This window comes from Nycticebus coucang, chromosome 21 (assembly GCF_027406575.1).
Source record: "Nycticebus coucang isolate mNycCou1 chromosome 21, mNycCou1.pri, whole genome shotgun sequence".
Taxonomy (NCBI): domain Eukaryota; kingdom Metazoa; phylum Chordata; class Mammalia; order Primates; family Lorisidae; genus Nycticebus; species Nycticebus coucang.
Window position 1 is genome coordinate 62,150,505 of NC_069800.1, and position 21,260 is coordinate 62,171,764.

The 21,260-nt window shown below is 46.0% G+C and overlaps 1 protein-coding gene across 1 annotated transcript; it reads right to left on the reverse strand.

The window, feature by feature from the left end:
- Positions 1-598: 598 nt before the first annotated feature.
- CTCFL (CCCTC-binding factor like) lies at positions 599-21,103 on the reverse strand. The gene is made up of 12 exons (XM_053573770.1): positions 20,540-21,103; positions 19,725-19,950; positions 18,345-18,515; positions 17,881-18,014; positions 15,659-15,779; positions 14,589-14,738; positions 12,309-12,469; positions 9,035-9,217; positions 6,094-6,202; positions 3,868-3,918; positions 3,602-3,793; positions 599-747 (listed from the first exon to the last, which is right to left on the reverse strand). The coding sequence occupies exons 1-12, from the start codon at positions 21,101-21,103 to the stop codon at positions 599-601; spliced, it is 2,211 nt and encodes a 736-aa protein (XP_053429745.1).
- Between the last annotated feature and the right edge of the window lie 157 nt (positions 21,104-21,260).

A 21,260-nucleotide genomic window follows, 5' to 3' on the forward strand; every position in this document is an offset into this window, starting at 1 on the left:
ACTAAAAAAAAAAGTCAAAAACGAAACAAAAAAGATTACTCGTTGTGTTCTAGTCTAATCTAATTTTTTCATTTTCTACTCAGTTTTATTTTTTATAACATTTATATCTTTTTGGTTGAATCTGCAACTAATTAAAAGCATTACAGTAACTTTAAACTTTTATGAACAATTCATTTGTATGAAAAAGAATCAGTCTTTAATGTCAAAACAGCCTAATATTAAAAATGTCACAGGTGTGTGTAATTCAACATGAAAATTTCCAGCCTTTTTGGCTGAAGCATTACCTGGCCCAAACTGCTATTGAAATAACTATTATCCAAAAATCATTACTTTTTCATAGTGGGCCACCTTGCTAATATCAAGGGAAGGAATTCATAGTTTGAGGTACTACCCTCTGACTCAAGTTTTAAGATTCTTATAAAAAACATGCAATGTATTTTGAAATATTCAGTTAAAAAATAAGTAAACAATTCTAGGCACTATGAACTTTGAAAAAATTTTGATCATCTCTTGTCATGAACTTAACTGTTTCAAAAGAAAATGCTCAAAATTTTGAACTTGCATCAAGTTAGAGGCCATGAAAACGGGGCCTGTGCTGTCACTTATCCATCAGGTTCAGGATCATCTCACAGGTCATGTCCTCATCCATGTCCTTGCTTCCAGCTGTGGTTTCTCTGCAGCTGACGAGAGCCATCTCGCCTGGGGACTGTCCTCTGCTCACGGTGGACACCTCCTCAATGGCAGTTTCTTGGGAACAAGGCAAGAGTGAGCAAATTTAACAGAAAGCCAAGACGTTGCAATCGACAAATGGTGCAAAAAATATTTTGGAAATAATCACTTAAATTTTAGCCCAGCAGCAAGGCATGTTCGAAGACAATTCTCTAATTCAAAAGTGACTTTTAACCGGTCTGCCATGAGAGGACCTCAGGTGTGTCACAATCTTTTTAAAGATCATTAATTAAATTATTTTCAAAAGAAGTTCAAAGTACAGTAAGTACATGCTTTTTAAAACATCTTTTCTTTGATCAACATAATTTAAGTGTGCTACGAAGTTTAACCATTGGTTCAACTGTGCCATGGGGAAAAAAAAGTTGAAAAACTCGGCTCTAATTGGTAGGACAGTGCACATATTCTGATCTTAACTAGCTGCCTCAAGTCAGGGCCTCTCAACCCAGCACTACAGACATTTGGAGCCACAGAGCTCTGCTGGTGGGGTGTCCTGGGCACTGCAGATGTCAGCAGGGACCCCGGCCTTTATCCATTAGATGCCAGTGGCGCCCTCTTCTAGTGTAATCGCCAAAAACAGGTCTCCATGTGCTCCCACAGGTCCCCCAAGGGAGGGTTGGGTGCGGGTAGGGGACAAAACAGTGCCCAGGTGGGAACCTGGAACCGCTGAGAGCTGCACATGGATCTTACAGACCTAAACTGTGTGCCCTTGGAATGACAACGTCCAAATGAAAAATGCCAGCTGCTTGCAGGGCACGCGCCCCTTCAGCCATCACCACACACCAAGTACTGATTCTGGGACAAGCAAGCCACCCCCAGGACGAAACGAGGCTATAACCTGCGCACCCTCTAACAGCTTGTGAGCTGTGAGCACAACTTGGAGAGTTTGAAACAGATGACCGCAAACCAAGCCAGATTCAACCCTCTTCTCATTTTCCAAATGAATTCTGCACACACAGCAGAATGTCACATTTAGGACCCTGTTACCTCCTATTGGTTCAAAGTTGTCTGAAGATATTTTTGCCTGTGCTTCCTTTTCTATTTTTGAAGGGGGTGCAGGAGGGCAGTATGACCCAGTTCTCATGTATGGAAAGAAAAACTGACATCGAAATCATGAAACCGGTACGGTCAGGCAGGAAGCTGTGGAGATCTAGTTAAGAACTGGGGAGGTAGTAAGTGCTCACTCGCCAGCGCACAGCAGGGAAACCACAGCCTGGACACGCAGGTTACAAAAACTTGAAATGCAAATTACATCACTGTTTTTTTTTGTTTGTTTGTTTGTTTTTGAAGCTTTTGGCTGGGGCTGGGTTTGAACCCACCACCTCCGGTATATGGGGCTGGTGCCCCACTAACTGAGCCACAGGCGCCCCCCTACATCACTGTTTTGCTAACACAGGTTACATGCCCTTATTCATGCTTTGCTTCAGAGACAACAGCTGATGCTAAAACTACGAAAAAAATTTAGTACGTCCAACTTCATCAGCATCAAATTTTAAATCTGCAAGAGCGTTCTCACGCTGCCCACCTGGAATGTGGACAAGCACGTCCCCAGGTGTCCCTCTCATGATTTCCTCTAAATAAGCGGTTCTCAACTTGTGGGTCGAGACCCCTTTTATCCATTTGTAACAACGTGGCAATTAGGAAGGTTGAGAACCACTGCTCTAAATGATGCTCCCGTCCCAGAGACAATCGTAAGTGACGGGAAAGGAGAGGGACATAGAGACCACCTTTTATCTCTATTTCAATGTCAGCATCCGGGAAGCCTGGTTAGGAGATGTCCGCTCAGGACTGACAGGGCAAGCTGCTCCTTCCAACAGCAGCTGGGAGCCCCGGGGTGGAAGCCAGTGTGTTTTCCTGTGCCCAGCTCTTCCCCACAGAAAAATGCTGCTGACTCAGGGTGACATTTTCATAAGTCATCCAAAACATTTGATCTTCTAGGAGTTTTGTTTAACAGATAATTTTTCAAAATACTACATTTAGGTGTCAAGAGGGGGAGAACCACACAAGTGCCCTTCAGACACCTAATTAGGTTCACATTTTTCTATGAACATTCCAGGATCTGTCCTAAACTTGGAGCCTGGGGTCCCAGTGACCGGCCTTGCAGTCTACAATGATGATTGAAGAACTGTCAGATTTCACCAGTCTGTCTCCCCCAATAAAGGACTGTGCTTATTACTCACTGGTTTATTCAATCAGTGGCAAATTGATGAATACCAGTTAATGACAGGTGCTGAGGGCCTGTAGGAGAGACCCAGGTGGGCCTGCTCAGAGGAGAGAACAGTTTCCTGAGCAAGTCAGCACTTGTTAAAGAATCAGTCCTGAAAGCACCTCTGAGTGGGCTGGGCGGGACAGGGAGTCAGAGCTCCTGGGACCCCTGGTGAGTGCGTGTCACCAGGAGTTCCAGGCACAGAAAGGGTGAGCCTGGCCTGGCTGGGGACAGAGCAGGGCCAGTAGGGCCAGGCTCCAGAGTGGGTGGGGCAGGCTGGCCATTTTTGGTGTCCTGGTCTTTGGAGCACTGGGTAGCCATGAAAGGGGCTGTTGGTGGGAGGTCAGGGTGGAGAGGCTCCATGGGCACATCTGAAAGGTCCCTTGGTGACCCAGGAGAGGCACTGAGAGACAGTGCCCTGGACTCTGGTGGAGACAGGGATGGACTCAGGATGGCAGAAGCTGACTGCAGGTGAGGTGACGTTCAGATGTCACCAGGCAAGAGGGAGCTTTCAGTGTGAGTGGTGGGCCTCCCAGGGCCAAACCTTGGTGTGGGCCAAGTTTGCAGAGGAATAGGCTGAGGTGGGCGGGCTGGTGGGGAGCAAGCTCACCATGTCAGTGACCATCCATACCCTGTCCTCAGGTAGGCGGGGAAGGAGCCTCAAATCACCACAATCCGCCCATGGCAGCAGCTGAAGCCACAGGAGGGGTGTGGGCACGGGAGCAGTTGTGGGCTCCGGTGTAGGCGTGAGAGCAGGTGTGAATGTGGCTCCAGGTGTGCGTGTGGGAGTGGGTGCCGGAGCAAGTGGGGGCGTGAGAGCCAATGGGGGTGTGGGAACGGCTGTAGGCAGAGGTGGGGGACCTGGAGTGGAGAAAGGCACCGTTTGGGACTCAGTATGGGCCTGGCTGTGGGTCCAGGTGCTGGTATGGGCTCACGGATGGGTGAGGATTCTGGCACTGACTGGTTACCTACAGACATCGGGCCTGCTGCAGAGACAGGAGACCAAAGTCAAGGAGCCAGAGCTGTGGTGGAGGCAGAGGGGCAGCTGGCCAGGCCAGGAGACTCCAGGCCCATGTGAGTGCTGTGGAGGAGGATTTGGGAAGGAGGATGGTCAGTCATGTGTCAGGTGGCAGAGAGCAGGGAAAGGTCTGTGGATCATGGTGACAAGGAGCCTCTGGTGACCTCAGTTGGCTGACGGGGACAGAAGAGAAGTGAGCCAGAGCATAGGTGAGACTGGGGATGAGCCCTAGTGCCCAAGAGGTCAGCAGGAAACAGGCGGAACAGAGGCCTGGGAAGGCTTTTGTTTTTTCTTAAGACAGTGAACATATTTAAGGGTGACGGGAAAGACAAAGCCAAGAGGGAGAAATTGGAGGTGTTGGGGAGAGGGAGGGCGGGCGAGGAGGAAGAGTCCAGAGTCTGATGGGGCCTCAGATGGGAGGGGTGGCTCTTCCTCCATTAAAAAATATGAAAAATGTTATTTGACATCATTGGTATAAAAACAAATGTAGTCCAGGCCGGAGTCATTATGCCCATCACTGTAACATGCACTTTTCTTCTGCTCTGGCCAGAGAGTGCTATGGCTGGTCCTGGGACTAGCAGTGGGGGGAGCAGGAGCTGGGAGTGTGGAGTAGAAGGTGCTGGAGACCAGCGGAAGGCACCAGGCAGTCCAGCTCCCTCCCCAAGGGCTGCGGTCTGGGTAAAGGAGACCTGTGTGAACCAGGTGGTTCCCAACAGCCCCACCTGGGCCAAGCGATGGTGTCCTGACGGGGGACCCCCCAGGGTCCTGGCTGCACAGCACAGGCAAGGAGAGGTCCAGGACCCAGATGGGTGGGACATGGAGACAGGGAGGGTGTGCAGCACACCGACAGGGACAGTGACTCTGCACAGTGGGCAGGGGAGGGAAGGACCGCTGCTTCCGTTTGAGGTTCAGACAAATGATGACCTAGTGTTTTAGTATAAGTACACCCAAAATAGTACGTGGGATACATTTACACTAAACAGTTATTCAATGTTTATCTGAAATTTGGATTTACTCGAGCACCCTGTTTGATCTGGCAGCTCTGAAGGAAGGCAGAGGAAAGGATGACAGTTGTCTGCGGGAACATTCCCAAGTTCAGGGTGGAGGGTGGAATCGTGGGACATCTAGAGAGTCAGGATGTGCTCTTGCTGTAAGGCCCTGGCCTCCCAATCATCTCGACAGCCCCCAGGTCCTTGCAGGGAAGGAACAGGGCAGAGCCATCACAGGACACACAGGGAGGGCAAATCTGCACCAGTCTGGGGACCTTGCCGACTCCCTGAGGCCAGAAGATAAAGATTGTGAAGCATTTTAGGATGGTGGCTCCAGAAAGGATATGTCTCTGTCCTAATCCCTCACACCTGCAAATGTGACCTTTGAAAAAAGAGGGGCTTTGCAGACACAATTAAGGGCTTCTGGATGAGGTCATACTGGACTTTCCAAGGAAGCCCTAAGTCCACCGACAAGCATTTCTGGCAGAGACAGAAGAAAAAAATCCCGGAAGAGAGGAGAAGGCTATGTGAAGACGGGGCTGGAGTGAGGTGGCCACAAGGCAGGAACACTGGAGCCACCGTAGCTAAAAGCAGCCAGGACAGAGTCTCCCATGGAGCCCCCGAGGGAGTGTGGCCCCACCCACACTTGACTTGGGACATCTAGCCTCCAGAGCTATGAGATAATTCACTTCTGTGGCCCTAAGTCCCCCAGTTCGTGGTCATTTATTGTGGCAGCCCCAGGTCAGTCCCTTAGGTGCAGGCAACAGTCCAGCACGACGGAAGAGAGCTCTGAGGTCAAGGACAGCAGGGTGCATGCGGCTGACACTCAGCCATATGAACACCAGGAACCCACGGGAAGGGGTGTGGCCCCACCCTGGGCTTCCGCACTGACTTTTCCACACTGTCCATCCTCCCTGCAGTCCCGACGGGTGGCTGAGGAATCACACCTACCTCACTGATCACCCAAACCCACCCAAGCTGCAGGAAGCGGCCACAGAGCTGGGCCTGTCCAGGGCTGGCACACGAGCCGCCTTGAGGGACTAACCAGTGAGGGTTTCTGGATGCGCCCCCTGTGCAGTACCTTCTCGCATCCCGGACACGTACAAACTAGACAATCACTGTGAAATTACAAAGGCATTTGTTTAACGAGGTACCTTCTTCCTTTACGGCCTCCTTCAGGACGGCCTTTCTCTTTGTTCGTCCTTTTCCGGAGGTGGGCGACTTCTCTCCGTCACACTTCCTTGAATGTCTGTGCATGTTATTCTGTTGAAGAGATGACAGAACAAACAAGTGTCAGGTTCCCCAGATGCATTTTAAAATGCACGGTTAAGGAGACAGGCTTTGGGAAGGGCGCAGGTGACGTGTACCTTTTTAAATCTTGTACAAAGAAAGACGACCTTTTACAGTCCACCTGCTCTGTTGTGTTTGAGTCTAGCCCAAGGGAATGTTGCTTATTTTTATAACAGATCAGTGAGAAACAGAATTAATATTTTTAGAATGCTTCTCTCTAAAGGGAAAATTGATGTTGAACTCAGAAATTTAATACATCAGTCAATTTTATGATGGTTGACAATATATATCATAAAGATTTCTCTCCCCTGCCAGCATCTCTCCCGAAGCTGCTGGGCAGAGGTCACGGGTGGCAGTTACTAAACCGTATATGACATTCAGGATGACAAGTCAAAGATTTGCTAGTCAAGCCTACCAGTGACAGATTCTTACATAATGAACACTTAGGACAACTTAAGTTAGAAAGAGCTCACTGCTTGGAAAGTTCCCATGCAAAAGTAAAAAACTGGTGATGTGGCTTTAAATTTGCTGACTGGATAAATGTCCTGTCTAATTTCCATCAGACTTTAGAGCTGTGCTTAACAGGACTGTCCTGGTTTATGGACTGAAGGAGAAAGAATTTACATATAAGGTTATTAAACTTCCATTTTATACTTATACATAAGGGGTGGCAAACTATGGTCAGAAGGTCAAATCTGGCCTGCTGACCAAGTCTGAGGGGAAGACAGCTGTGCCTGTTCATTACAGACGGTCCTCCTGGGCTGCTTCTGTGGCACAATGGCAGATTTAAGAAATTGTGGCGGAAACTGTGGCCCGAGAAGCTGAAAATATTTACTATTGGCTCTTTACAGAAACAGCTTGCTGGGGCGGCACCTGTGGCTCAAGGAGTAGGGCGCCAGTCCCATATGCCGGAGGTGGCGGGTTCAAACCTAGCTCCGGCCAAAAACCACAAAAAAAAAAGAAACAGCTTGCTGACCTCTGGGTCATTATGAAAGTTTTGAGGCACACAAAAAATCAAGAAACATAAAATCCATGCACGCAGAAACAAGTGAAGCCCTCCCAGCCACACTGATACAGGGAGCAAGTCGAGACTTGAGCAGGGGAATCACCAAGGGAGGACGCTGCCACGGTGTTTCTTGGAAGTGAAATAATGGACCATAACACAGTCTGTCTCATAGTGACCCCACGTCTAACTTCACAAGGGGGATACTTTGAAGGGGAAGTAGTGATATTCAGCAATGAGAATGAGTTTGCAAACTAACTGTCAGCCCTTCGTTTGTCGTCTTTGGAGAAATGTCTAGTTAGAGACGTGTGTTTTAAATTGGGTATTTATTACTGAGTCGTAAGAGTTCTTTATGTATTCTAGACACAAGTCCAAGTATGCTTGCTTTCTTAAATAGAAGGAAAGTTTCTGTAATTTTGTGTTCTGAGAGATGGCATGAGGCCAACTTGTTCTCTTCTCTGCATTCCTATTACTCACACCAAGGGGCAGTTTCTACTTTGAGAATTCTACTCTTCGATCTTAACTCTTCTCAATTTTAACACAAGGTGATACTATGGGGTGAGCAGGGCCACCACTTTTATTTGAAAGTCTGAACTAACGGTGTTAGCATTCCAGAACTCTCACACAGTGTGCTACTCATAAAAACACAACTCCCCTATCATTTTCTTTTAAGAGAGAAAAAAAATATTTCCCCCACAAAAACAGTCAACTTTAGAACATTTAAATATAAAGTTGAATGGGTGGCACCTGTGGCTCAAAGGAGTAGGGTGCCGGCCCCATATGCCAGAGGTGGTGGGTTCAAACCCAGCCCCTGGCCAAAAACTGCAAAAAAAAACCCTGGATAAATATAAAGTTGGGCTACAGTATATACTGCCCAGGGGTCTAGTTAGCCATCTGTGGTGGTTTGAAAAAGTTCAAAATTTCTTTGATACTATTCCTTTCAAAAGGGACTTCATTTCCCACCACTTGTGTGTAGGCTAGACTCTGTGATTCATTACCAGCGAACAGAAGCACTGTGATGCCACTTTTAAGACTGGACTGCAGAAGGCACCGTGCCTTCCTTCTTGTGCTCTCTCCCTTTCTCTGGGTCATGAGACCACTCAAGCAGGTCCTACGGAGAGGTCCCTGCACCCGGGAGCTGAAGCCTCCTGCCAACAGCCATGTGGGGCGCTGATCTTGGAAGCGGATTCTCCCCCCAAGTCCAGCCTTCGGAAAATGCAGACCCGGTTGACGTTCTGACTGCAACCTCACGCCAGAACCACACATCTAAGCCTCTTCCAAATTCCTGACCCACAGAAAGTGTGAGATGTCAAATAACTTGTTGTAAACTACCACTACGTTTTGAGGTAATTTTATATGCAAAAATACTTAACTAATACACCACCCAGAGGAATAAAATTGAAGAGTACATCCACTGTTTAGCACAATACAAACATCTAAGAAACGTCTGAAAATTGCATTCTCTCTGTGAAGTAGCTTAAATCTGGTTCACAGGAACAATTTTAAAATATTACACGAAAAGCCGGCCTTTAGCAGGTCTGAGAACTCCCTAAAACTATTTACAAGATATTACGCGTAGGGCTGTTCTTTTTTAGGGAGGTGGGGAGATCACACTTTCATAAGATTCTACAAGAATTTCATGACTCAAAAAAACTAATAACCACTTCCATAGGCATGACAGATGCTATCTTAAGCCTTGGCAAGTTTCTATAACCAGGTTTAAACTCTCCTGGTGTGACACTGTCCTTCTGAGATAGAGGGATATTTCCATGGAGGATTTACTGCGACGTAAATAAGCTTACCCAGCGGGAAAAGCTTTTGCCACACTTGGGACATTCATAAACAGTCGGGATGAAAGTTGAATCGTGGTATTTCTTGAAGTGAACATTTAGAAGTTGCTTCTGTCGGAAACATTTATTGCAGGCAAGGCAGGTGAATGGTTTCTCTCCAGTGTGGGTGCGTAAGTGAACCCTCATGTGTCGCTCCTGAGACAGAAAGGGAAGGAAACAGGTTACGTATTTACCGGATTTTTTAGTTTTAGATCCTATGTATGGTACAATACTTTTTTTCTCCAAAGATGAGTTCACTCTTAAGGAAAATCACTGCAAAGACGTTCTCAGCAAAGCCTCAATCTCTTAATGTGTGGCCACCTAGGAAATGAATTTGTATTCAGTACCATCAAGTTACAAAGTTCTCTCAATTGATGAATTCCTTACTGGTTCTCTAGTCCTGTGCGGGATGGGGTAACACATCTCTGCGGTGTGGAGCAATGATCGCTTTTCCTTTCCTAAAGAGGTCATGTATTTGAAGACCTACTTCTATACAATTATTTACAATTATTTGAGTTTGCAAAAGGTAAATAGAACCTGCATACTTAAAAATCCAATTTTACGGCTTTCATTCACCAGATGTTTGGGGTGGGAAGTATGTCAAATGTCTAAACATTTTTTCTTCTCCTTCCCAATAGGGTTATAACAAATCTTGACACTGATTGCAAAGTGTTAATGGGGAAGGTAATTGTTCTTAGCAAAGAAATGCCATAAATTTTAACTAAGACTTATAGGAGTAACTAATTGGGAAACCAGAACAAAAATGTGTACTTTTGTCTGACTTTATAATGTATCTGTTGGATTTAAATGCTATGGTTATTCAGCATAAATACCTATTTGGTGTCTTCTGCCGTACTATTAATAACCTAATTGATGGTCTTTCTTCCGATCTTTCATCCAATTTGCTGAACACCCTTTTCCTCCCACACCTTTCATCTCCTCACCTGCCCCAGGACAGCATCGCCTGGTCTCCCTGCTGGGAGCCTGGCTCTCCAGGGCAGAAGTCGGCGAGAGCACCCAGCAGTGTCCCAGAGTCTCCACCTGTGGCCAAGGCACACCTGGCTGCTCCCTGCTCCCCCAAACCTGGCATCTGCCCTCACCAGAGCCCCCTCCTCTTCTCTAAGTCTCATCCATCTTCCAGGAGGTGCCCTGGTTCATTGTAATGAATTTGAGCCTGGGCCCTCAGAATATTCTGTGTTTAACATCTAACAGAAAGGGAGACTTCCGCCTTGGCTCTTCCCCTTTGCCAGAAGCTCTGGGTGCTTTGCCCCTTCCATAGTCCTTTCTAATAAAATCCTATCTTACATTGTTAAAAAAAAAAAATCCTATCTTACCACTGGGGAAAAAAAAATCTAACATAAAAGTCCTTTTCTCTTTTATTCAGAGTCTTTACTATTTATAGACCACAGAGTAAGTATCAATTTACACCTTCGATAAGCAAGAGCACACAGGCTTCAAGTAGTGGTTTGGTTTTCAAAATTCTGGTCTCAGAACCCGTTATACTTGTAAAAATGACTATAACCTCCAAAGAGCTTTTGTTGACCTGGGTGATATATGCTAATATTTGCTATATTAAAATCAAAACTGAGACATTTTAAAATACTTTAAAAATTAAAAAAAAATATTTTAGCTTAAAAAACCAGCCAACTACATGTTAACATATTTCTGTAAAAACATACCTATTTTTAGAAAAATTCCCCCCAAACTAATATCTGGCTTAGTAGATAAGGTTGCCAGTTAAAATATAAACTGCAATGTTTGGGACATACTTATATACAAAACTGTTTGCTGTTTAGCTGAAATTTAAACTTAACCAGGTGTCTGGTGTTTTTACTTGCTAACTGGCAATCCTACTAAAAGAATTCAGGTAGAATCCCCTCTCCCCTCAGTCAGCTGGGCTGTGATAAAGAAAATCTGGGGTAGGTGGCGCCTGTGGCTCAAGGAGTAGGGCACCGGTCCCATATGCCAGAGGTAGTGGGTTCAAACCTAGCCCTGGCCAAAAAACAAACAAACAAAAAAAAAAAAGAAAATCTGGGGCAGATGTGGTGGCTCACACCTGTAATCCCAGCACTCTGGGAGGCTGAGGTGGGTGGATTGCAGGAGTTCAAGACCAGCCTGAGCAAGATCGAGACCCCCCAGCCCGACCCCTGTCTCTAAAAACTAGCCAGGCCTTGTGGCAGGTGCCTGTAGTTTCAGCTACTTAAAAGGCTGAGGCAAGAGGATCACTTGAGTGCAAGAGTTTGAGGTTGCTGTGAGCTGTGACACCACAGCACTCTACCCAGGGACAAAGTAGAAAATCTGGTCTCGCATATATGTAGGCGAAAAAGGGAATAGAATTTTTTTGGGCCGTGCCTGTGGCTCAGTCAGTAGGGCGCCGGCCCCATATACCAAGGGTGTCAGGTTCAAACCCAGCCCCTGCCAAACTGCAACCAAAAAAATAGCCGGGCATTGTGGCGGGCGCCTGTAGTCCTGGCTACTCGGGAGGCTGAGGCAAGAGAATCGCTTAAGCCCAGGAGTTGGAGGTTGCTGTGAGCTGTGTGAGGCCACGGCATTCTACCGAGGGCCATAAAGTGAGACCCTGTCTCTACAAAAAAAAAGAATTTTTAATAGCTTTTTCAAATAATTGTGCACATTCTTCTTTGCTATTACAAACTCAATGAGTGGTAATTTCTTCAAGGTTGGTTGTAACGTGGAATCTGAAACTACTAATGAACACTGTGCCCTCTGTTTCGTTAAAAATCCATTGGTCTGTGTTTTACTTGGAATGTATATATTACCCTCACATTATTCTGTAACATGTTACAGAGTTAACAACTTTTACTGCTTCCTCAAGGGCATTCTTAAGTGAAACTTCCCTTTATTTCTGCTGCCAGTGCAAGAAGGTAAAGGTGCCGACCAGTCCTGGATATGTTGTGGCTTTGATCTACACTACGGCACCACCATTGCTTTGGCACCATGAGAGCACATTTCAGTGGAGTGAAAGGGCGAATGACATCTTGGCATGATTACGACAATGGTTTAAATCTTGTGGGCCCCCAATGGATTATAAGAACCTCTTAGGGTCTGTGGTTATACATTAAGAACTTTCGCTTTAAACGATCGGCTCCTGGCTGCTCTCTGCTTATTTTGCATAGGATGTTGTATTAAAACCTGGCTTTTCCCAGTGTTTTCAGAGACACAATCCCACTCCAGCCCTCCTTTCTTCCAGGTACCAGACTGTTTCCCCAAGTCCACTCACACACAATACCTGCTTGCAGGCGTAACTGCAGTGTTCGCACTTGAATCTTTTCTCGTCTTTATGAGTTTTCTGGTGCTGGATGAGGGCATAGCGTTCATGGAAGACAGCAGAACAGTAGCGGCATTTCATCTCTGCAGCGTTGTAAGTATGCAAGTTGCGCAAATGGACACCTAGAATAGTCACAGAACATGGTGTAGTTCAAGAGCGCTGTTTCTGGGTAGGCCTGTCCTGTCCTCTCAGTCCAGGTTTCTCAGGCTTGGTGCTGCTGACACCTGCGGCCTGCTGGCTCCTTCAGGGGTAGGGTAGGGGCACTGCCCCGTATTTAGCAGCCCCTCTGGTCTCTCCCTACTAGATGCATCTCCAGTTGTGAAAACCCAAATATCTCCAGATACTGCCAAATGTCCCCTGGGGTTAAAATCACTCTCAGTTGAGGGCTACTGCTCTAAATGATCAGAAACATTCTTTTAATGCCCTTTTGACATGTAGTTAAATGTTACATGAGGTAAGTCATATTGGAACCCATATTTTTGCTTAACAAAGCATGTTGAGGATCTTATTGTAGGGCAGGTAGATTTTAGGATGTTAAGGTGATTTTCCATAAAAAGACACAACCTCCATATTTTACCTTAAAAATTCTGCATATGCAGTTAGAAGTCAATGTCCTGTGATTAATGTTTCCTAAGATTAAGTCGACCTGGGGCATGTGGTCAGGTATGACCGGATGGGCCCTAGGGTAATTTTTGTTCGTCTAGTTCAGGGGTCCTCAAACTTTTTAAACAGGGGGCCAGTTCACTGTCCCTCAGACCACTGGAGGGCCAGATTATAGTTAAAAAAAAAACAAACTATGAACAAATTCCTATGCACACTGCACATATCTTATTTTTAAGTAAAAAAACAAAACAGGAACAAATACAATCACACCACCTCATGTGGCCCGCAGGCTGTAGTTTGAGGACCCCTGGTAACTCAATGCTGGTTTGTGATACTTTGCGTAAGAGCCCAACAGAAAGTGACAGCTGCATGATGGAGGTGCCCTGCCCACGCGGACTTGGACATACAGGAAGGAAGGGTTAGGGTAGTGACAATGCGTCTAGCAGGGGATGCGTGGGGTCTGTCACCCAGTGACACGGGATAGATATAAATTACACTGTTTTGCCAGGGTGTCAAAAATGTCTTGTGTCCTTTTTTGGCAACTGGCTTATGTCCTCCCAAATCCCACTGGGCTGTGTTCTGTGGTATGCTGGCATCTGTGAACACTGATAGAATGTTCCAGATGAAAAGCAAAAGTTAAGACTTCATTGAACAAATTTAACGCTTTCAGAAATTTCTCTAGGAAAACTGTTACATTTTTATTTTTGCTAATACATTTTGAGGACCACAATGTCGTGTATTTTAGAAAGAGAAATAGGGTCGCAGAAAAGGGGAGGCCCAGGAATCCTGACACAGGATTTGCTCACCTCCCCTACCAGTGAACACCGGCTGGTTTCCCTGCAGGCTGGTCAAAATCCTGCACCGAAGCCTGGCCCTGCCCTGTGGTGTCTGTGACCAGCAAGGGGGCTCACCCCGTGTTAAGACTGCAGGCAGCAGGTCATGGCCTGCTACCTTCACGGAAGTAAGATCCTCGAAGGGCCAGCTATGCCTGGATTCTTCCTTTTGTATCTTCAGCTCCCACAACTTTAGGCTCAAAGTTAGTGTTTAAGAAAAGCTGGTACAGGCAGTCCCCAAGTTACAAACATCCAACTTACATAGAACTCGTACTTGGGAACGGAGGGTATTAGAGTAAGTCTCTGACTTACAGACGTGTGACTGATGTGCAACCCAAACTTACAAACGGAGGCTATTTTAGGTAATAATAGGCAAATATATCTGTTCTAATTTATAGACAAATTCAACTTAACAACAAACCTATAGAACCTATCTCGTTTGTAACCCCAGGACTGACTGTATCAGCAGAGAAAACATGAATGGAGTCAGGGCAGATCACCTCCTAGCACCCCAGTCACGTGACCTGGGCAGCTCACTCTGACTCAGGGCCCGGTGTCCTCATCTGTAAGAACAGGCCCAGCATGGAGTCAAACACTGTCCAAGAGCTCAGACGAAGCCAGGTGCACCATAGCGCTGCACTTGTAAGATCCTGCCACCAGATGGCGCCACAGGACCAGCAGAAGAAAACTCATCCCAGGGAGCGTCCCCAGCACCCAGGCCAAGGCGCTGGCTGCAGGTTTAAGAGCCACGCTCCAAAGAACCAGCAAAGACTGGAGTGAAAGAAAAACTAAACCAGACACTCACGCAGGTCGCTTTTCCTGGCAATGATAGTGGCACAGTGGGGACACTCGTATTTGGGAACGTTCTCGCTGTGCTTCTGAAGAACATGTGTTTTCATGGTCCCACTCTGGGTAAATCGGGCACGGCAGATGTGGCATTCGTACGGCTTCTCACCTGTGATGCAGATACCACGATGAGCCCTGAGAAGCGCCTTCACCCCTCAAGCCCTTGATCCTCCCCCCCACAGGACAACTGGTGCTGAAAGCCTTTCTTCTGTAAACAAGGCTTCCTTTTCAACCCTTTCTCAAAGCTTTAACCCCAACTACGTGACTCCCAAGTCAAGCATATGCTAAGTACAGCTGTGTCCACAATGCCCACGATGTGACCTCCAACAGCAGGGGGCTGCCCATCAGCTCAAGGTGGTTTGTAGCCACAGTGGTGTAGAAAGAACCAGGGAGACCCACAAGCTTACTCTTTAGATAACAAAACATCAAGTACGTCTGGTAGGAAGCCAGCTCACTTCGTTTTATGTTTTGCCTCAAACTTGAAGAATGAATTAAGGAGTTAACTTGTAAATACCTGACAACCCAATGGAAGCAAACGTTTCTCACTGTTTCTGACAGTGTTTCTGTGGTCACCCTCCCTACAACCGCAAGGGTGTAGATCAAAATCCCCGTGTTAACAAGGTGCGCAAGCATTGGCTCTTACGTTTGAACTTTGTTTTTGTCACTGAAGGGTAACTTTTTTTTAAATTTGTTGAGACAGAGTCTCATTCAGTTGTCCGGGGTAGAGTGCTGTGGCGTCGTAGCTCACAGTAACCTCAAACTCTTGGGCTCAAGAGATCCTCTTGCCTCAGCCTCCCAAGTAGCTGGGACTACAGGCACCCACCACCACGCCTGGCTAGTTATTCAATTTTTAGTAGAGACGGGGTCTCATTCCTGCTCAGGATAGTCTCAAATTCCTAAGCTAGGGTGATCCACCTGCCTCGGCCTCCCAGAGTGCTGGGATTACAGTGTGAGTCGCTGCGCCTGGCCTGAAGAGCAACTTTTAAAAATGAAACTCCACTTGGCAGGCCGCGCACGAGCCGCCGTTACCTGAGTGCGTCCGCATGTGCCGCTTCAGTTTGTAGGTGTCTTTGCTGGCGTAGCTGCACAGGCGGCACTGGAAGGGCCGCTCCCCTGTGTGCGAGCGGATGTGACGCTTCAGCTTGCTCGCCTGAGAAACAAGCCACAGTGGTCACTGGGACAGAAACTTAAAAGTTGCAGTGTCTTCCATCAATCGGCATTATAAAAGAGATGTTAGTCAGATTTTAACATCAGAGCACCAGCACACATGATACTCATTGAACGACACAAAAAATGTCATTACTTTCTATATTCTATTGTAGACTTTTTTTTGGTCATGTGATATGTGTGTATACGCCCTTTAGGGAGGATAAACAGCATGTCAAAGAGATTTTCATTTTCAGCCTCAAGTTTACAAAGGCAAAATTGAAAGGTAGCTGCCCAACGCCATATGTGACGTTATTTTTATGTCTAAGGCAACATGCACAAAGTGTCAACTGCACAGTTGAAGCACAAAGGCCAGAAAAATTCCTAAAATCTTTGAAGCTTTAGCTCTTTGACCGAGGGTCATCTACAGGAAGCAGCTCACAGGTTCAAGTCCTGGGACCCCACCCTGTCCCCGCTCTGACAGCGTAGTGACACATGAATGGCCGAAGGCCTCCCTGCCAGTCAGCGTAGGTACAACATGTTAGAGGTTGCTTTATAGGAAGTTTTAAGTAGAAAAAAGGAAATTCTATTTTGATTCATTATGTAACCCAGGCAATTAAATAGCAAACAACATATAATACCTCCCTTTTGATCATTCTTTGCCTGTTACTGTCTCCTAGAACTGTTCTTATTCTGTCCTCGCTTACTGCAGGAAGCAGCACAGCCAGCCACGCTCGGACGACAGGGTTAGAAAGCTTACGTCAGTCCTGCTTGTGATCTTACTGATCCTCTTCCACAAGGGACAAGTGCACGGATCGCTCAAGAATGATCAAGAACAAAGGAAGGCTTAGCAGGGAAACGGAGATCCAAATTGAAAGATTTAGCTCAGAGTTTTAGAAGGAAAAGTGGACATCTTCTAGTATATAGAAAGTAAAGTGAAAAGAATTTTTAAAATCATGGTATCAAAGTTTTGAGTAGGGTTGTGGTGTGAACGATAAAAGAAGGCCTGCTGGCAAGACTCGGGAACTGTAAAAATGGGGGCCATGTCGCACCAGGGGCCCCGTGCTATGTCCTACAGGGCTGCGTGCAGACTGCTGACGCTGGGGAAGGGTCTGCTCGACCTGGGAAGCTCCCACCGAGAATTGGGAGGACGCCAGCAAAACGTCCACCCCAGACTTAGGATTCTCAGGTGGCTTTCCTCTGGGCCCTTGACTTTATGTTCTCACGCTATAATCACAATCTTTAACTCAGATGAGAAATACTTTTTTAAAAATAGTAATAATAGAAAAAAAATCTTGGAATCCAATTCTGGCTCTGTTTGTGAAATTTCCTCATTTATGAAACCCAGTTGCATCATTACTATAGTTAACCTTTAGCTATTCCCTTTAACTCAGTTCCATTCTAGTGGACTGTTCATCCTGCCCACCCCCCACCCTGGGCTCAAAACTGGGATCTAGGCTGCTTCCAAGGACCCTCAAAATTAACTGGTAGAAAACTGGCTTTGAAAAGCAAATGCGGTGTCCCACCTTTGTCTCCCTGAGAGCACTGCTAAACCAGTGACAGGGTACAAATAACACAACCTAGATGAAATGTTTAGGACACAGCTGAAGTTTGAAAAGGGTAGCTTCTCTCTGTAGTTAAGAATAGAAATGGCTGTGCTTACATCTTTAAGCAAATTGCTTTGCGTCTGTCAAAATGGCATTGAGTTAACGCTAAAAATTTCAGCAAAAATTCACATTGGATCTGGGTTCTATGTCGGAGCAAATACATTTTGATGGTGTGGCACTAAATACCACATAAAATGCTAGGTAGAGCTTCGCAACAAGTCTGAGAATGACTTCTTGACCACAAGTCATTTTATTTATAAATTTGTATATCTTTAGATATTATTTTCACTAACTAGTGATCAAAGAAACAAAAAAAGCCCAATTTTCTATTTTAACTTTAGAAAACAGAACATGTATTATTGCCTGAGTAAATTTTATATGACTAATATCTTTAGCGAAACCTATTTGGAACAGAATCTATTGTAGCTATGCTTAAGCATAACTTTCAAAACGATTTGTTAAGACTTAATGACGCTTCAAGGAGAAGAAAGGACTTACTTCTACACTGGCGTATTTGCACATGGAACACTTAAAGGGCTTCTCGTGAGTATGTTTATAACGCCTGTGTCTCACGAGTTCTCCGCTGGTGACAAATGCCATGTCACAGTCGCCACATTTATAGGGCCTGGTTCCTGTAAGATCACATAGATGATACTTTTAAAACACAAACTTTAACCACAGAGTTTCCAAGGCATTGATAACTTTTAAGTTATACTCAGTCTCAAAATGCTTTAAAAATTAGGAAAAGGCTCTTTAAGCTATGAATACCACGGGCGTGTGTGAGGAACATAGCATTCAGGACTTTTAATGAAAATTCAAGAAAAAAAGTCAAAAGTAAAGTCTAAAACACGGCCTGACTCTGATATAGGAGGAGGTGGGCTGGCCACCTCACACACTCATCTCAGTGGGAGCGTCCCAGGTCGCTGGCCGAGGGCAGCCTCTGGGGTTCCGGGGTGTGCTACCTGTGTGAGTGTTGATGTGGTTCCGCAGCAGGGTGACAGTGCGGAAGGTCTTCAGGCAGAGGTGGCACAGGTGAGGCTTCTCACCCGTGTGCATCTTCACGTGACGATTGAAACTTGAAACTCTGGAAGACGTGAACATGCAGCTATCACAGCAAAAGGTTCTCTTTGCTTCTATGGAAAGAAGTGAGAGTTTGTAGACTTGTCAAGATCTTCCTTTACAGGTTCAATTTGCATTTATATATATATATGTACATAATTTTTTTTTTTTTTTTTTTGAGACAGAGGTCTCAGACAGAGGTCTCACTCTGTCACCCAGGCTAGTGTTGTGGCCTCAGCCTAGCTCACAATAGCATCAAACTCCTGGGCTCCAGTGACCCTCTGTCTCAGCCTCCTAAGTAGCTGAGACTACAGGCACTCTCCACGACACGTAGCTCATTTTTCTATTTTTAGTAGAGACAGCATCTTGCTCTTGCTCAGGCTGGTCTTGAACTCCTGAGCTCAAGGGATCCTCCTGCCTCAGCCTCAGACTGCTGGGATTACAGGTGTGAGCCACTGCGCCTGGCTACGTCCTTCCTAATCTGGCCCTATCTACCTCTCTGAGCACCCGCCCACCCACCTGGCTCTCCCATCACAGAGCTCTCTGCTCTCATGTGTGAAGCACATACTTCTGGAGTTCTGGGCACTGATCACTCCTAGCCGCCTAGAGTCAGGATCCTCATTCTCAGTGGGTTTCTAGGCTGCCTCCTCAACCTCACCCTAAATATTGAGATGGTCTATGTTATTTCACATCCAAGAAACAGCCACCAGCATCCTTTCTGATTCACTCATGCAAGTCTCAACTTGCTCAGCTTATAAGTGTTGCTGGGAGGGCTTCAGTTGTTTCTACCTGTGCAGATTTTACGTTTCATGATTTTCTTGTATCTCAAAACTTTCAGAATGACCCATGTATCACCTCCCTTAGCAGTGCCCACTGACCCCTGAAGGAGGGATCACTCCTCTGGGGGCTGTAGCACCTGCTTTTACCTCTACCAAGGCTCCCCACCTTGTCCCGTACTTGCCCCTCACACACCCCCATAGTCCCCTTGGGCTGCAAACTACAGAACGGAGACCAGGGCTCAGCCTCCTACTTATGTGCACAATGCTTTGTGGGAACATTTCTACTGTGCTTTTAAAATGTTTATGTGCAAAATGAAAAAAAAAAAAAAAAAAAACCCTTTTGGATTTGATTCCCCATACAGAACATCAGTTAAAATTTCTCCCATCTCTTGACATTTCAAAAGCAACTAAGAGTCAACCACTTAAAATCTCAATTACCATCACTTTCCTGTAAAAAGAAAGCAGCTCAGTCTTACACTGTCTTACACGGGATGAACAGCCTACCCTTTGTCTTTCTTTGAGTTTTTGTAGAGTTGGCTTTTTCAACATTTGCTTGACCGGATGCAGGTTTATCTTCGTGTTCTTCAAAGTTTAAATTCGAAATTGTCACAACAATTTCATCTCTTCCTTCCTCTCCGGGCCTTGCTTCCACAAGAAAGAACTGATGTTCTGTTCCTTCAGCAAATTCTCCTTCAGCCGAAAGCTGGTCCTCCTCCTGACTTTTCTCAGTCTATTAAACAAAAATAAATATTCAAGCAAATATACTATTAATTACAATTGGATTAAACTTTTGCCTTGGTAAACCATAGAATACATAAAGAAAAGCAAAAACTAAAGATTATGCATTGCCACCAAAAGGTTTAAGCTGCAAATTATTTAGCATGAGGATGGCGGTGGTGAAATAATCCATGTTTTTATTTATTTATTTATTTATTTTTTGTAGAGACAGAGTCTCACTTTATGGCCCTCGGTAGAGTGCCGTGGCCTCACACAGCTCACAGCAACCTCCAACTCCTGGGCTTAAGCGATTCTCTTGCCTCAGCCTCTCGAGTAGCTGGGATTACAGGCGCCCGCCACAACGATAATCCACGTTTTTAAAAAGCACATGCATCTTGTGGTATTAGTGTGACTTCTAAAATTCTTGAACAACAAAAATGTAAGGTCTCTCGGGATTTTCCTGGGAAGTACAGTATTTTTACTGTGTTTAATTTTAAACTGCAAAATAGCTTGTCTATACATAATGTGATACAAAGGCCAACTTAAAAAAATAAGTTTTTTTTTTCTCATGTAAGAGGTCAGTTTATTAAAACCAGTTGTACCTTAATCAATCCAGAACTTTCAGCCAGGCTCACCACTAACTTACTGTCTTCACTGGCTACCACCGTGTTCTCCTCCAGAACATTGAACTCCATCACCTGCATCTCCTGCAGGGAGTACAGCTCTTCCTGGACACTAATTGCCACACACTGCTGCAGGCTCTGGGGGGACTCCTCGCCCAGCCACACCAGCGATGGCAGCCCAGAACTGGCCTGCTGTACCACCATCTGCACCTCTTCTGGGGGCTGTGCACTCAGCCAGCCGGTCTCCTGCAACCCTGCTTCATCAGAGACAAGGTGCACCGTCTGCAGGGTCAAGATGTGCCTGTCACCCTCCACTGAGGGGGCAGGCACCAGCTCTAGCTCTTCTTCCAGGATCCTGGCCTGGAGGGCCCCATAAGCACACTCTGCCTCCAACTCCCCGGGCGTCCCACAATCTTTCGGTATGCACACTCCATCTTCCTCCTCTTCCTCATCTTCCTCCTGTAGGCCATTTTCCAGTATCAACTCTGGTTCTTTGATTTTGGTGAATTGCTCAGAAGGAACAGAGGGCTCGGTAGTCACCATGACCTGTTTCGAGAAAGAAGCAAGCAGTCTTCATATGGCACACTGGGGTTGAGCAGGGCAGGCTTTGGGGTTAAGGGAGGCCTAACAAAGTCTGGCCTCTAAAGGTTCTGGGCCTAGAGGGTCAGGACAATGCTGACCTGGCCTGGGCTTAAATGGG